Source organism: Bufo gargarizans, chromosome 11 (genome assembly GCF_014858855.1).
Source record: "Bufo gargarizans isolate SCDJY-AF-19 chromosome 11, ASM1485885v1, whole genome shotgun sequence".
Taxonomy (NCBI): Eukaryota; Metazoa; Chordata; class Amphibia; order Anura; family Bufonidae; genus Bufo; species Bufo gargarizans.
In genome coordinates, this window is record NC_058090.1 from 22,210,267 (window position 1) to 22,228,018 (window position 17,752).

Here is a 17,752-nt window from a genome sequence, read left to right on the forward strand (position 1 = left end):
ATGTAAAAGTAGAGATAACAGAGGCAAGAAAGGCCCTGCACGGCTCTTTAATATGCTATTTAATATGATATTTTATATTGGACGTACTGTATATGCTGTATGTTTGTTCAGGACATACTGTGTCTATATTATGACCTTCAAATGATCTTCACTCCCCTCCAAAAATTTAATAATTGAGCAAATAATCCATAAGGTAATATATTCTTGCCCAGCTGTGTTGTTGCATAAATTAAAATGAAAGAGTTATCAGTAAATATAAAACGCTTTTATGGAATATATTGTGAGAAATTAATAAGTCAGTTAATTAAAAAAAAAAAGCATAAAATCATTCATTTAAAGGGATTTTTTTTTTATTCGCTTGTAAAATAGTGAGCAACAGCTATCGAATTATATATAAATGGTAGGTGATGAGATCTGTGTATGCAAATACGGTACATTTAGGGTGGGAATATTATTACTATTTTACTGTTCATTTTACTAGTAATTTTACTATTTTATATACTTAACTGTAGTAGTATATCGGATTTATAAAACGCAAACAGGCATGAACTGAATGTATTTTATCTATACATAAAAAAGTTTTTATTGGCACTGCACATATCAAGTAATCTCAATATATGCTTGGGGCTAAACAATGAAAGAAATAAATTAAGAGAAAGAAAGAAAGAAAGAAAGAAAGAGAGAAAGAAAGAAAGAGAAAGAAAGAAAGAAAGAAAGAAAGACAGAGTAAGTAAGAAAGAAAAAAAGAAAGAGAGAAAAAGAAAGTAAAAAAAACCAAGATGCAAACGGTAAAACCGTAGTTGTGCTGACTAGGTAAGGACTATAGTGACGCTATAGAACGGACGATACAAAATTTGCTGCAAAAAAAAGATGCCTCAGGCAGTTTTTAGGATAAATGCTGCAGACTGTAGAGTTTGCACTGTTATGGTACCATTCCTAACTGAAAATAAGACATGAATGAGTCTATATTGGGTTTCTTGTAAATTCTTCTTGGAGAGGCCTCAGTGTGGGGAAGTCCTAGAGACCGTTCACTCCAGACACATAAATAGAGCATTCACTCCTCAGCTCCCAGTTTATTGCACAGCTGTAATGGGGAGTTATACTCTGCTTTATTTAAAGAAAACTATAAGTATTTCCTTTATTTCTCTGGCATTTACATAATCAGTAATTCCATCGAATTCATTGCAGATTATTATTGGATATAAACAATATGATTTCTAATGCAACATGTATTTGCATTGTATTACTTTGTATTTTTGTATTGATATTTCTTAAAACCCAATAAAATTTAGAATGAAAAAAAACAGGTATAATGTACTCATTTATTTATAGAGTTTCAGTAACAATTATTGTTTTGTATATACTGAGAGGAGAACCTGCACATAAGACAGGAGCATACACATCGTACTGCAGGAATAATGCTGAGGTGTGGGACAAGTCAGGTTTAGTTGTTTCAATTGTGTTGTGTGGATTTTTCTACACTATAAAGGCCACTGCACTCCTTACCTAAATTATAGATATAGATGTGAGTGTGTGGAGGCAGGGGAACATAAATACATTATATAGAGATTAAAATGGGAGAGAGAAAAAAGAGAGGCCTATACAGATATCGAATAGTGAGATGTAAGAGACAGAGGGACAAAGAGAACAGCAAGGGTGAGATATCATAAAATGTAGATAGATAGATAATAGATTATGAGATAGACAGATAGATAGATAGATAGATAGATAGATATAGATATATTGCATAGAAAGATAGTGATAGATAGATAGATAGATAGATAGATAGATAGATAGATAGATAATAGATTAGGAGATAGATAGATAGATAGATAGATAGATATAGATATATGCATAGAAAGACAGTTAAAGATAAGATAGATAATAGATAGATTATGAGATAGATAGATAGATAGATAATAGATAGATTATGAGATAGATAGATAGATATAGATATATGCATAGAAAGATAAAGATAAGATAGATAGATAGATAGATAGATAGATAGATACCACCAGTATTTATCTTTCCATTATTTCAGTGTTTGTTTTAGTGTATTTGTTATTCTGCATGTCTTCCCCCATATTGTCGGTACATAATAAAATATCAGTCTTCCCATATAAAAGTCAGGGAAGGTCCGTTTTGTGTCCAGTGTATAAAGTGTGTCTGGACTTCTCATTGCGCCAGACAGAAAAACGTTGCAAGCTACGTTTTTCTGTCCGGTTTCTGGACGCCGGAGAAGTGAACACTAGAAGACAAAAGACAACTGGACAGAACCGTATTTAATCCCAGCTCTATATAGAGATCCTCTAGACGCCATAAAACAGCTGATGTATCATGTTATCTGGAACAAATGAGATGTTGGCAGTGGCTTCCTATACACCGATTGTTTTGAGAGAAAAAAAAATACGTGCGTATGTTTATTTTGTATAAAATTTAATTTATATGCACTTAATAAACACAGTTGAATGCCCTATCTTGATTATTCACCATTGCGAAAAATATAAAAATACAAATAATATCAATTCATAGTCGATTCTGAATATTTTGACAAATTTACTAAATCATTAATTAGAGTGCACATGATTCTGATTGCATTATGTCTGTTCTTATAAATATAAATATATATATATATATATATAGGTAATTTATTTTTCAATATTCAGAATTAAAATATTTAATTATTACATGGCATATTTCCTACATTGTGCTATTATCTTATTTGTATAGATAGTAAATTTAAGGACACAGGTTTGCAGCAGCTCTTTAATCGACGTGCCCCACAGTGTTGCGGAACTACTACGACTCCCATCATGATCTTGTACTTGCATAGCACTGAGAAATATCTAATAGTGCTGCTGCTTGCTAAAATAGGTAGTTTTATCCATTGTGATTTGTGCAGATTAGTGGATTATATCGGATTAGGCAATTGTATACTCCCCATACCATTTAATATATGACAAGTCTCAAACAGGGAAGTCAATTAGTCTCTCCTCCTCTGTCCACTTGTGCTTCTCCCTTTGCGTCTTCTTTGGCCTCTTGGGAGGAGACTGGGAATTTTTCTTTATTATTCTCCTTTTTCCATTTCATTCTTCTGTTTTGAAACCAAATTTTGACCTGTCTTTCTGTCAGTCCTAGTGCATGAGATACCTCAATTCTCCTCTTCCTGGTTAGGTAAGGGTTAAACAAGAACTCCTTTTCCAGCTCCAGCGTTTGGAATCTGCTGTATGTCTGTCTCCCTCTCCTTCTACCAGGGACTACTAATGAAAAGAAAGCAAAACATATGCAAAAGTTCAACGTCTTCCCACCTACGGAATTTCATTTAGCATTACTGAATATCACCACCAAGGAGCCTCAGCACCCACATGGGGCTCTATATGGGCATCAAGGAGTCTCTGCACCCACATGGGGTTCTGTATGGGCATCAAGGAGCCTCTGCACCCACATGGGGCTCTGTATGGGCATTAAGGAGCCTCTGCACCTACATGGGGCTCTGTATGGGCATCAAGAAACTCAGCATCCACAGGGGGCTGTGTATGGGCATCAAGGAGCCTCTGCACCCACATGGGGCTCTGTATGGGCATCAAGGAGCCTCTGCACTTACATGGGGCTCTGTATGGGCATCAAGAAACTCAGCATCCACAGGGGGCTGTGTATGGGCATCAAGGAGCCTCAGCACCCACATGGGGCTCTGTATGGGCATCAAGGAGCCTCAGCACCCACATGGGGCTCTGTATGGGCATCAAGGAGCCTCAGTACCTACATGGGGCTCGGTATGGGCATGGAACCTCAGCACCTACATGGGGCTCTGTATGGGCATCAAGGGACCTCAGCACTCACAAAGGTGGGGGGGTGTATGGGCATCAAGGAGCCTCAGCACTCAGAGGGAAACTTTGTATGAGCATCAAGGAGCCACAACCCCCACATGGGGCTGCATATAGGCATCAAGGAACCTCAGCACCCACGGGGGGGATATGGGCATCAAGGAGCCTCAGTACCTACATGGGGCTCGGGTATGGGCATCAAGGAACCTCAGCACCTACATGGGGCTCTGTATGGGCATCAAGGAACCTCAGCACTCACAAAGGGGGGGGGTGTATGGGCATCAAGGACCCTCAGCACCTACTGGGGGCTGTGTATGGGCATCAAGGAACCTCAGCAGTCAGAGGGAAACTTTGTATGAGCATCAAGGAGCCACAGCACTCACATGGGGCTGCATGTAGGCATCAAGGAACCTCAGCACCCACGGGGGAAGGGGGGGGGTATGGACATCAAATAGCCTCAGTACTCACAGGGGGCTGTGTATGGGCATCAAGGAACCTCGTCACTCACGGGGGGCCCTGTATGGGCATCAAGGAGCCTCAGCACTCACGAGGGTGGGGGGTGTATGGGCATCAATGAGTCTCAGCACCACAGAGGGCTGTGTATGGGCATCAAGGAACCTCAGCACCTACAGGGGTAGGGGGTATGGGCATCTCACGGACCTACAGCTTCCTTACAGAATTTATAGGGTTCAACAGATGCACAAATCGTAAATAACTGAAACCTATACACATAAAAAGCCCGACTCTGGTGTTATAAAGAGGGCAAAACAACATAAATAACCCGAGCATAGCAATACAATGCTGCAAGTAATAGTAGCAAAGGTTAAAAAAAAAAGCGCCTATAATAAACTAAACTAAAAGCTATTAATACATTTAAAGATTGTAGGGTATGTTATAAGTTATATCTAAAAAGGCACAGAAAAAAAACATAGAGCTAAATGCATGTACATCAGCTGATCTGTCTATCCTTTATCTATCATTTTGTCAATGTATCTGTTTCATGTAGCTCACATCTATCCATTCATCCACCCATCAATCAATGTATTACATATCTATCTATCTATCTATCTATCTATCTATCTATCTATCTATCTATCCATCTATCCATCCATCCACCCAGCTCTCTATATGTTTGCACAGTGTACACTAGGAAGCAGGGTGACCTTAGTGCACTTTATTAGTGCTATTCTAGCTACATGGTAAGTTGAAAGATTTTACTGCAGCCAACCTTGTGGTCTCATCCAGGGGAACATTTGAGAAGCAGAAGAGTTCTGATTTAAGTGCTCTGGATCCCCTCCAATATTACCACTGGACGATTTACAGTCAGGATATTGGACCAGCTCGGCCTCTTGATGTGTCGTAAAAATCTGCTGTCTCTGTAAGTTATCGTATCCGTAAAATTTAGTGGGGTCACCATGACAAGTAATCCCACAAGGAGCCTGCTGATAGCCTGCAGGGTTCGGGATGCCTGCTGTTGGGTTCGCAGGGTGGTAGAAGTCCTGGTTGGGGTGCTGGAGACTTGGACTGGCACTAAACACCAGAGAGTGCCTGCTGCTAACATCTTGGGCAAAATGACAGTCGTAGAAAGACGGATTTATGGCATCTCCTGCTTTGTATTTGGAGTAGAGCGGATTTACAAAATAGGAACTCATCTGGGTTAGATCAGGAGACAGTAGAAGAAAAGGAAAAAAAAAAAGCTGAGTGCAAAAAAGTGTCTGCCCTTTTCCTACAGTACTGCAGCCCCAGCACTCATAGCAGCAGCCCACTGCACTATGCTGTCAGTGTGGGACAATGAGCCACACACAAGTCTTGCCTCACTGCCTTTGCCATTTCCTACTAGGCACAAAGCACAAAAAAAACTTCATATAGTTTAGTAGATCTTTGGCTCTAGTTTACATTTACCACTCCTGAGGCATCAAACAACCCCCCATCAGGGAAATAGATCCATTCCACAAACCAGTAAGCAGAGTGATTAGCCAGATAGCCGGCGGAGGGATACCTCAAAGTTTTTTTTCTGGTAAACTGCATGGACCGCAGCACAATATCCATGCGCCAGGACGCCCAGGGCTGCAGAACACTGGGGACTTTTTTTCACCCTTTATTGTATTAAAACATCATTTGCTTCCATTATCCAGACTGTAGATTCCTATTAAGATCCTATCCAACCTCATCTCATTACATTTCCTATATATATTTTATACATTGTGCAGATCACCTAAAAAGAAGGAAGAAGAAGAAGAAAAAATACCTTTGCAAATAGAATGAGCATTTACCCTTGACTCGTGGAACGCTTGGCTGCAACTTCAGGTTAATTGATAGTAAATGAAATTCATGCCTCTGAATATATTTCCCATCATTAGCCCTTGACAGAAAACTAGGAGAGGCTAGAATAGTGAATTATGCATAAGAATCAATCTGGAAATGATTTACAGTCTGTTATTTATTATTTATCAGTACAAATAAAGGCACAAAACACATGGGGTGCGGTTTTGCATGGGATTGTACCATCAGGTTTATATGAAACGGTCACTGTTGCAGTCATTAGTTTGATAAGGTGTGCTAGAAAATGCTGTCTGACTTCCCACTTATAGGTATGAGAGCTGACAATATCATATAGGTATAATATAGTGAATATTATATAGTGAAGGCATTGCTAGGTATATCATATAGATATAATATAGTAAATACTATATAGTGAAGATATTGTTAGTTATGTCATATAGGTATAATATAGTAAATACTATATAGTGAAGATATTAGTAGTTATATCATATAGGTATAAAATAGTAAATACTATATAGTGAAGAAATTACTAGTTATATCATATAGGTATAATATAGTGAATACTATATAGTGAAGATATTACTAGTTATTCCATATAGGTATAATAGAGTAAATACCATATAGTGAAGATTTTGCTAGTTATATCATATAGGTATAATATAGTGAATGTTATATAGTGAAGATATTACTAGTTATATCATATAGGTGTAATATAGTAAATACTAAATAGTGAAGATATTGTTAGTCATATCATATAGGTATAATATATTGAAGATATTGCTAATTGTATCGTATAGGTGCAATATAGTGAATTTGGAATAGAAAATGTATTAGGCGAGCACTCTTACATAAAACACACATTGTGTGTTTTATGTTAGAGTGCTCGCCTAATACATTTTCTATTCCAAATTCCTTCCTTTTGAGAGGCAGGGTATCCTGTCCATTGGGCTGGTAGCACCAAACCATAGGTAATAGGGAGTGAGCCACCACCACAACTGTTTTTTCATTGCAGTATAGTGAATACTATATAGTGAAGCCATTGCTAGTTATATCATATATGTATAATATAGTGAATACTATATAGTAAAGATATTAATAGTTATATCATATTGGTATAATATAGTAAATACTATATAGTGAAGGCATTGCTAGTTATATTGTTTAGGTATAATATAGTGAATATTATATAGTAAAGATATTACTAGTTATATCATATAGATGTAATATAGTAGATACTATATAGTGAAGATATTGTTAGTAATATCATATAGGTATAATATAGTGAATATTATGTAGTGAATATATTACTAATTATATCATATAGGTGTAATATAGTAACTACTATATAGTGAAGATATTGTTAGTTATATCATTTAGGTATAATATAGTTAATACTATATAGTGAAGATATTGCTAGTTATATCATATAGGTATAATATAGTAAACACTATATAGTGAAGATATTGCTAATTATATCATAGGCATAATATAGTGAATACTATATAGTGAAGATATTACTAGTTGTATAATATAGGTGTAATATAGTAACTACTATATAGTGAAGATATTGTTAGTTATATCATGTAGGTATAATATGGTGAATACTATATAATGAAGATATTGCTAATTATATCATATAGGTATAATATAGTGAATACTATATAGTGAATATATTCCTCGTTATGTCATATAGGTGTAATATAGTAAATACTATATAGTGAAGATATTGTCAGTTATATCATATAGTATAATACATTGAATATTATATAGTTATACTGAAGATATTGCTAGTTATGTCATATAGACATAATGTAATGAATAGTATATAGTGAAGATATTGCAATTTATATGGCATAGTATAATGTAGTGATAAATACTATATAGTTAAAATGAAGATATTGCTGGTTATATAATATCATGCAATATCATAATATCATGCAGATAAAGCTATGACACATACTTCTGGTGTAAATAATGCTGGGTGCATACTATACTGTAATGCAGATACCTCTTGCTATGCCATATAGTTATAATATGGATAATGATAGGTACACCATATACTTATAACTAATATACTTTCATGCAGTTACAATGCAGATAGTGCCAGGTACACCATATAGTTATCCTGCAGATCACCAGTGTTCTTTACATTATAACTTCAGGCATAACTTGCATTAGCTCTATTAAAACTATGTGGCATAGCTGCAGTATATTTAATGGCATGGGTAGTATTCTCTATATCATAACTATATGGCGTAGATAACATTATCTACATTATAACTGGGTGATAGGACAGGTATCATTTACATCATATTATAACTATATGGCATATTTAGAATGATCTACTTTATAAGTATATGGTGTAATGGCATTATGTCATATTTTGTCATTATGATTTAGATCAGGGGTCAGCAACCTTCGGCACTCCAGCTGTTGTGAAACTACAACTCCCAGCATGCTCCATTCACTTCTATGCTAGTTGTGAGAACAGCCAAGCAAGTGTACTGTTCATGCTGGGAGTCGTAGTTTTACCACACCTGGAGTGCCGAAGGTTGATGATTCCTGATTTAGATAATACTACATATGTCATATAGCCACAATGTAAATAATTCTACTTCTGCCATATAGTTATAGAGCATATTATACTAGCTTTTAGTTATAGTGTAGATAATACTAACTATACCATATAGTTGTATCTACGTCTACTCTGCCATATAGTTATGGTGTAACTAATGCTACTTATGTAGTATAGTTAATGTAGAGACAATGCAAGTTTTGTCATAAAGTGTAATGTAGCTAGATCTATGATGTAAATGATGTAAATATAACTATTAGGGAGAAGTAGTTAATCCTGGTTGTGACACCTTTTATAACGCAGACAATGCTAGTTTTATCACAAAATTAAGAGCTGGATATTACTAGTTGTGTCTCATAGCTATAAATTATGTCAGTAGCAGTGCTGATAGCGCATATGTATGATATAGGCATTGCTGAAGAAGTCATGCTAAATTATACTAGCTGTGTACAGTTATGATGTAGATTATGCTAGATATGTCGCTGGGGTATGATGTAAAAATATCTGCTATGTAGTTTATGATAGTTATGTCACATGTATAATTCAAGCAATTTAGGGTATGTTGCTGGTATATTATCTAGATAATACTTGCTATGTTATGGTGGTGATGTAGGTTATGCTAGTTATGCCATATCAGTAAAATGTGAATAATACTATGTATAAGTTATAAAGTACATAGTGGCCCTCACTTATGATTTAGGCAATGCCAGAAATGTCATATAATTATGATGTAGTGAATGTAGGGATTGCCATATCTATCTATCTATCTATCTATCTATCTATCTCTTAGTATATTGCCCATGTGGTTATGATTTTCGTACCAGACCTGTAATATCTTCATTTCTATGCAAATATATGGAATTTTTAGCAGATTAGGTTAAGGAGTAGTTCTAAAGGCATGTAAGCAACGTTGTAGGGGGCCATGACAGCTCCTCTATAAAGCACATGGAGTAAGAGCGCTACCTAGCGGTCACGTAGAGTCCCCGCAGGTCATAAATTTGTTTATCTTACCATAAATGTTTATTTCACTGCAATTGAAGTTATTGCTGGTATCAGGATTGCAGGAATAACGCAGCATACCCTGTCATTTTTATAACTTTAAAATGAGGAGATTTCAAGCCATATGCCATTAGTTCTGTCCTACTTTCTACCTTTTTTTGTAAATTAGAATTTGGATTTGGGTAAAGACAATGAACGTCATATGAACTCTGGTCCACACTGATCATCATCTCATCAATGTCTATGGGATCAGGATATTATATAGACTATACAGACCTTTGGGTCAAAATTATATTAGATATCTAATATTTAAATTATTGACTATATATATATATATATTTATTTATTTATTTATTTTTCTTATAATTTTTTTAAAATAATATTTAAATAATTTTAAAAATTTAAATTCAACAAAAAAATGTACACATAAACTAATTGGCTAAAATTTCTACATAATTCTGTATTATGCTCTCAGCAGAAAATCGAGCCATGTCCTTAGACTTTACCCACAGCTTGGCACATATTTTATACATATAGTATGATTAAATATTTAAAAAAAAATTCTGCTGCAGAAAACCAAATGAAAATATGGAAACATTTCAGAATTTCAGTTCAATATTTTCTATCCTAACAGAGGCCGGCTCGTCTTTGAATGTGAATTCGTTTACTTATCCTTAAACGTGGTGTTGTTTCTGGACATCTGGAACAGTCAAAGAACAGTCCAAGTTTCCCAGAATTTTTTTTGTTTTGTTTTGAAGTGACACAAACATCCAAATAAGACCCTTTGAAAGGAGAAAGCGCACTGGACCACCATAAAACCATTAAGTCCAGACGTCTAGCCATTCAAATGACTTTATTACACCCCAGCTCTTCCTGTTTTAAAAGAATTAAAGGCATAGAGTAGGCAATGGAGTCGTTGAGTTGTTCTAAATACAAGAGCTTATTCTTAGACAAGGACAAAAACTTTATTTTATTTTTTTCCTTTAGAATTTTAGATTGTCCAAACAGAGGCATGTAAGCTACAATTCAATGTAAACAGAACTCATAACCAGATACTGATAGCTTTAGTGCTGTATGTTCGTTGTCCACGTGAAAGGGCATGTGTGGCAGTGGAATAGTCAAAATCAGACCCTATATATACATATATATATATATATATATATATATATATATATACACACACACATATAGTACCTATGCCACTATATATACCAACTTATGACAATGAAGTGAGTACATTCCACTTGCTCAGTGCAGTATCCCTGAATTAATAATTCTTTAAAGTCGTTTTCCTATCTAAACACAAGTATAAAACCTCTAGTCCTAAACACCAACATCAATGTCCATGAATCCCGCATAAACGGATCCTGTCTTGTCCATGTACTAAAGTTTAACTGAAGAAAATCCTTCAATTTTTTTTTATTTGGATATTTTTTCTTGCTATCAATTAAAAAAAAAATGTAAATAAAAAATAGTCATAATAAAAATCCTACCATCAAATAACCGTTTTGTAAACTGAGCCCTAGGCCTAAAACAATCTGGTTTTGCATGCGCCTTATTTGTTTCCACTAATAAAATGGATATTAGTGCCCCCATCACATGCAGACTGTGACAAAAAATAAAAATAAAATAAAATCTGCTGTATAGACTATGGCCGACTTCATCCGATGCAACTGTACAATTTTTTTTAAGGAACTACACTACTTCTTTACAGATCCATAAGATGCTTCAGAAATGTCGCAAAACCTACCTGCAATGTCTATAGCGTGCAATCACAATAGTATTCAATCAGAAATGAGTCCCCAGGAGAACAAAAAAAAAAAAAAGGTTGCATCTTCAGATGCTCACTGACAACCAAGTTTGCAAAATACACAACACATTTTACATCTATCTTCAAGAGAGAAAAAAAGACCTAAATATATATATATTTATATCTCAGTGTTCCAGATCCTACAGAGGGGATTCAGGGCGTCAAGGCTATTGGTCCTTGCTGCCCCTTTCCTTGTTCATTTTCTTCATTTTCATCCTTCTGTTCTGAAACCAGATTTTGACCTGTCTCTCTGTCAGGTTTAATATTCTGGCTACTTCATAGCGACGATCTCGGGTCAGGTACATATTGAAGAGGAACTCCTTCTCTAGCTCCAGAGTCTGGTATTTGGTATAGGGACATCTCTTCTTCCTAGTGGATCGAGCATGGATCCAGTTGGCCGCAGGATTATCTAATAAAATACAAGGAAGGAACAGAAAGAGACAGAAAACAGGCTGAGGTCTGGAATAGGAACAGAATGGCTTTTGCATTTGAGGATGACTATATATATATATATATATATATATATATATATAAAGAATTATCATAAAAGCAGTCTGGGTGTTTACAGTAGCGATGATGTCTTGATCTTAGGTGGTTATGTGAGTAATAGAATCATTTTATAGCCTCTTGGTTGCAGCTTGGGCTATATGCTGGCCGTCTAGACGGTTTTATAGCTTAGTAAAACTATCAGTTTTGCACATTTAGAGCCATGCAGGTTTGCTCTATAAATCAAACAGCAATTTCTTTCCCTTTTTTTTTGTACTTACTTGGGTCAATTTGTGGATTCTGTTGCTGCTGTGGCGGCTGCTGCGGCTGCTGCTTCTCCTCTTTGAGCTCAGGGCTCTCAGGCTCCTCGCTGGTTGCTGCAGAAGCAGGAGTGTCTTTAGGTGGAGGCTTCTCTGGGCTTTCTGTGAAGGAATTGCAGGGGTACTCCGGCAGACCCATTCCCTGGGAGTCAAATGAGGAGCACTCGGTCCTTTTGGGGAGGCTTTCGGGTTTGATCCCATAGCTGCGCCCGTTGGGGTGAAATCCAGAGAAGGAGGAAGACGAAGAAGTGGTGGAGATGGGCTCCAGCCAGGAGCGCACTGTGTATCTGCTGCTCTCTGAGCCTAGGTGGGACTGGCTCATGTAAGGGTGATAGATCCCAGTCATTCCTGGAGAAGGCTGAGGGTGCACCGTAGACCAAGACGCAGGGAAGACGCTGGATTTTGACGCAAAGCTGCAAGAAGAAAAATCTGAAGTATCTCCAACACCTGGCGGTGGCCTAGAGGTCGTCGTGTGACCTCCCTGGGAGAATCTAGCACCATAGACCTCTTCATTCTCATGTCCTATGAGAGAATCCACATAATAGTTACTTAGGGTACCACTGGAGGACATTTTAGGCTTCCCCTCTTCAGTCATATAAAAGGTTACACTCTTAACTGTATGTAATACCCTCCCTGAGAACAATCATAGTATTTTGCAGGCTGCATCCTCCATCCATTGGTTGTGGGCTCCACGTGATCATATTTACCAATACAGAGTAAATCAATCCGCTTAACGGGGCTGATGTGATTAAAAACACATACAATTAAAAAGAAAAGTGTAACTATGAGGAGATATATGGAAGGAGAGGCTCGGGGGAGGGGGTGCAGGGGCTGATGCCACCTTTCTGCGTAAAAGCGCAGCTTCTGCTTCCCCCACTAGAGCTGGGTTACCAGGGACTATTTCTTTCCTCAGCTCTCTGCTCTCCCTGCCATTCATCTTTAATCACTTTGCCTGAATTTGTTTAATTAGCCTTTAAACTGTGGGGACCCTCACAGGAGAACTAGGGGAAGCATGTTCTGATTATTGACCTGTTGGGTATAAAACTTGTTTTACTAGCCAAAAACAAGAAGCCATCGTGAAATTAAAGAGGAGAGAGAGAGAGAGAAAGAGAAGGGGAGAGAGAGAGAAGGGGAGAGAGAGAGAAGGGGAGAAAGAGAAGGGGAGAGAGGCAAAAGCACATTGTTGTTGCCCCTCTCCTGCGTTCAGCAACAGTTCATATTTACATAGAAGAGGCCATTCCAGGCTGCAATGTGTGAAATGCATAAAACCTTCATAGTGTTTTTTAAAAACAGGTGGAGGAGAACTATCATGATTTTTATGGGATTCCATAAAAATTTTATGAGGTGCATTTGATTATACATTAATGTGCCCTGTGATCAAATGGTCTAAAGAAGAACATTAAAGCCTCTGCTGAAATCATCTGCCACTGGACTCTGCTATTGTTTTGGCCATCAATCGTTCCTCTTTGTTTATTTGTACACACACCCACACAGAACACACAGACTTACACATACACACACACACAGGCACACACCCACACACACACACACAGGCACACACCCACACAGAACACACACACAGACCTACACATACACACACACACACACACACAGATCTACACACACACATACACACAGAAGCACACACACACACAACACACACAGACACAACATACACACACACAGGCACACACAACACACACACACAGACCTACACACACACACAATATTTTCTCCCTTAGATCTTTATCCTGTATAAAATAGTATGAAGCTGACCAGACAAGGGAAGGAAATCTGAGATTTTTTTTTATGGAACCTGTTTTATCACATGAAACACTAGAGTAAATAGGATTTAACCACTATCTCTGAGGATCTCAGCTATAAAGATTTTTTTAAACTCAGCGTTAAATGAGGCTGTGGTGTTCCTTGCAGGAAGGCACTAACTTTATTGGGGTTGTTTCCTGAAATAAAAGGGAGTTTATCCGAAACTACAGAAGGTCCATGCAGTTCTGTCATAAACGGCCATGTTTGGAAACAACAAATGTAAAAAAAAGAAAATCTGGGTAGTGTGCACAATTTACACAGGAGATGCATCCTGTAAAAGTCCTGTTTTATAAATTGCTTCTCTATTGTGACGCTCGGCTATGAGGAAAGTGCAGCCCCATGGACAATGCCTGCCTTCTACCATGTTTAGATGATATAGGTGGAACAGATCAATATAGAGATACATAGTTTTTCGTTTTTCTTCCGTATAGCATATAATGGAGTTGTATAGCACAGTTGACGCCTGGGCAATAGTATTTGTAAAATTTGCTCATGGGAATAAATACCCACACATATACATATTTTTTAAATCAATTTGTAACCTCTCAACTAGAGCTATTTTAGGAGAAATAACACTGAACCATAATTATCCCTGGACTATTTATAATCTGTTTTCTGCACACGTTATATATAATAATATCATGACAACAATATTTTGTAATAGTGATTGTGAAATTTTAAGGATAGCTAAAGTAAAATTCCTGTAAATATATATTTTAAAAAAAACACTACAAAGGAAAATAATGCCATTGTGTGTTCAACCTTTTGTGTTGACTACTATGATTATCATTGATACAGTTTTGGCACCTTACTCTACCTATCTATCTATCTATCTATCTATCTATCTATCACATCTATGTCTATCTAAAAAATGAAAAAGAAGCAGCACTCCAAAATCAAGTGAAGATTGTGGATGTCTTTATTCACCCATGTATCAGCCATGTATCAGATCCTGAGAGGGATTGCACACAGTTATTTTAAGTGTGCTGCTTTTTTAAATTCTTCTACCATCTATCTATATATCTACTATCTATCTATCTTTTTATCTATCTCTCATCATCATTATTTCATCTGTCTACATATTTATCTATTGTATTATTTTCCTTAATGAAAAATAATAACCTCGCTGCAATGAAGTCGAAAGAAGTACACAATGTATAATACATACATTTAATTGCAAGTTACATACCTTGAAGTTAGAATTTTTAACCAGCACTGTTTTCCTGTGTAGTCTAAGAGGAAATACAGCAATAGGGTTGGTCTACAGAGGTAACCATTCAACACTCAGCACACTGGAATTTGTAATTTACAGGAATTATCTCCATCCACCTATTATATATAAATAGGCTGAGAACATGAAGTGTTCAGACAGTTTATTGCATAAGACATGCAAAGAACATGCACAATATGGACACAGAGCTGTCTCGATGATATTGCCACATATCACAAGAAAAGTTCTACCAGGAATACTACTCAAATAAACTACACACTGACGAACAGATTCTCAGTTACTTGGAGCAGAGACTTTACAGAAAATGTGCTTTTTTTGTCCCCAAAAAGTCAATAGGAATAAACGTGAAGGATTAAAATGCTGGGGTCCATAAAGTAACACGCAGAAAGACTATTCCTTAGAAAAAACATGAAAAAGTCACATTGTTTGGATGTGTTTCACCAGTCCCAATAATTTAAGACCAAATGATAAACGTTCTTCATTTTTTTACCCTGCCATACGGTGAAAAATAATAATAATAATAATAATAATAAATTACATGTGCTAGAACTTTATTATTATTTATATACCCATGAAAATACATATAGACACTTGCAGCACTATAAAATGAGGAATCACATTCTAGATCACAGGAAATGGATGGGATGGGGGGGGGGGGGGGGGGGTTCAAAGTCTCTCCTGCTGGGGAGCAATGGCTGAATTTAAGAAAAAGTCAGATTGGCGGTCAGTTCACGGATTCGGTTCTCTCTACTCATCTTCTTAAGCTTCATTCTCCGATTTTGAAACCAGATTTTGACCTGCCTGTCAGTGAGGTTGACGCTCTTACTGATCTCTAGGCGGCGCTCTCGAGTCAGATACATATTAAACAAGAATTCTTTCTCTAACTCCAGTGTCTGGTGTTTAGTGTACGGGCACCTCTTCTTCCTGCCACTCTTTGCAGTTAACCAATTGCTGGTTGGAGTGTCAGACTTGATTTCTTCTACAGTGATAAAACAAAACAAAATAAATAAATAAATACGAAAATTCCCTCCCTCCAAAAAAATATAATGTCCTCACTCTACAAAGAATAGACTTGACAATGACCCTTTAAACAAAATGTCTGTCATGTTCTTATTATAACAAAAGACTCATATAATGGCCACCATGATAGATGATGGGACTGTGCAATATATATATATATATATATATATATATATATATATATATATATACTATTATCCATTATTGCTAATACGCTCACACACACACTCACACACACATAAAGTAAGTTTGGTTAGATACATCTGTATGTGCAGGTAGATAGATAGATAGATAGATAGATAGATAGATAGATAGATAGATAAACAAAAGGACAGACAGACAAGTAGATTGGTAGATGAATAGATATATAGATAGATAGATAGACAGACATACATGATAGATAGACAGGTAGATAGATAGATAGATAGATAGATAGATAGATAGATAGATAGATAGATAAACAAAAGGACAGAAAGACAAGTAGATTGGTAGATGAATAGATATATAGATAGATAGATAGATAGACATACATGATAGATAGATAGATAGATAGACAGACAGATAGATAGATAGATAGATAGATAGATAGATAGATAGATAGATAGATAGATATGAGATAGATAGGTGGATATGAGATAGATAGGTGGATATGAGATAGATAGATAGATAGATAGATAGATAAATAGACAGGTAGATAGATAAATAGACAGGTAAATAGATAAATATAAGATGGATAGATAATAGATGACAGATAGATAGATGATAGATAGAACAATTACATGCACATGTAAGTACACATCTAAATACATGCACATAAGTAGACTAGATATAACCTAATGTGTATACTGTACATGAACGCACACACAATAAGAAGCGCTGAGCAATCAAGGTCTCCACATTTGTGCATTAGAAACAGCAAATACAAATGACCTCTAATGACAAATCCTGTCTTCATTGTACTCATTGCTATATTGGCGCCTCATATTAAACACATGTCTAAAAACTAATACACGATCTCCAAGCCAAGCTGTCTAATAAAAGCAAGCAAATCACCATCTAGTGTCCATCCGAAGGGCTACTACTACCTCTGCATCATCTATAAACCTAAATCCAAGTCTATTCCAGTCATTAACCCACAATGAATATTATTTGTATTTTCTATTTTTTGCAGTAACTTTTACTGAATGCCTTTCTTTGTTTCTTGACGCTAAAGTGGATTTAAACTGTATGTTCCTGGTACTTTCCTTAGAATTAACCCTTGGAAAATTAAGGGGGGGAGATTACATCCCACACATGTAGCAACAGACACTGACAAGGAACATTTTGAATGCTGCCCTTGGATAAAATCTAGTGTCTGGTTGATGTTCATACATGATCATG

At 36.4% G+C, this 17,752-nt stretch overlaps 3 protein-coding genes across 3 annotated transcripts in view; all 3 read right to left on the reverse strand.

Annotated features, from left to right (window-relative positions):
* Positions 1-1,920: 1,920 nt before the first annotated feature.
* HOXD8 (homeobox D8) lies at positions 1,921-5,805 on the reverse strand. Its single transcript, XM_044272226.1, has 2 exons — positions 5,053-5,805; positions 1,921-3,260 (listed from the first exon to the last, which is right to left on the reverse strand). The coding sequence occupies exons 1-2, from the start codon at positions 5,474-5,476 to the stop codon at positions 2,980-2,982; spliced, it is 705 nt and encodes a 234-aa protein (XP_044128161.1). The 5' UTR covers positions 5,477-5,805; the 3' UTR covers positions 1,921-2,979.
* A 4,582-nt stretch (positions 5,806-10,387) lies between these two features.
* Positions 10,388-12,905, reverse strand: HOXD9 (homeobox D9). The gene is made up of 2 exons (XM_044272277.1): positions 12,259-12,905; positions 10,388-11,900 (listed from the first exon to the last, which is right to left on the reverse strand). Exons 1-2 carry the CDS (start codon positions 12,890-12,892, stop codon positions 11,659-11,661), a joined length of 876 nt encoding a protein of 291 aa, XP_044128212.1. The 5' UTR covers positions 12,893-12,905; the 3' UTR covers positions 10,388-11,658.
* Positions 12,906-15,517: 2,612 nt separating this feature from the next.
* The window catches only part of HOXD10 (homeobox D10), a 3,424-nt gene continuing 1,189 nt past the window's right edge, over positions 15,518-17,752 (reverse strand). The window contains exon 2 of the mRNA XM_044272407.1: positions 15,518-16,331. Within this exon, the coding sequence (XP_044128342.1) occupies positions 16,054-16,331 (278 nt within the window). The 3' untranslated portion in view covers positions 15,518-16,053. The remainder of the gene's footprint in view (positions 16,332-17,752) is intronic.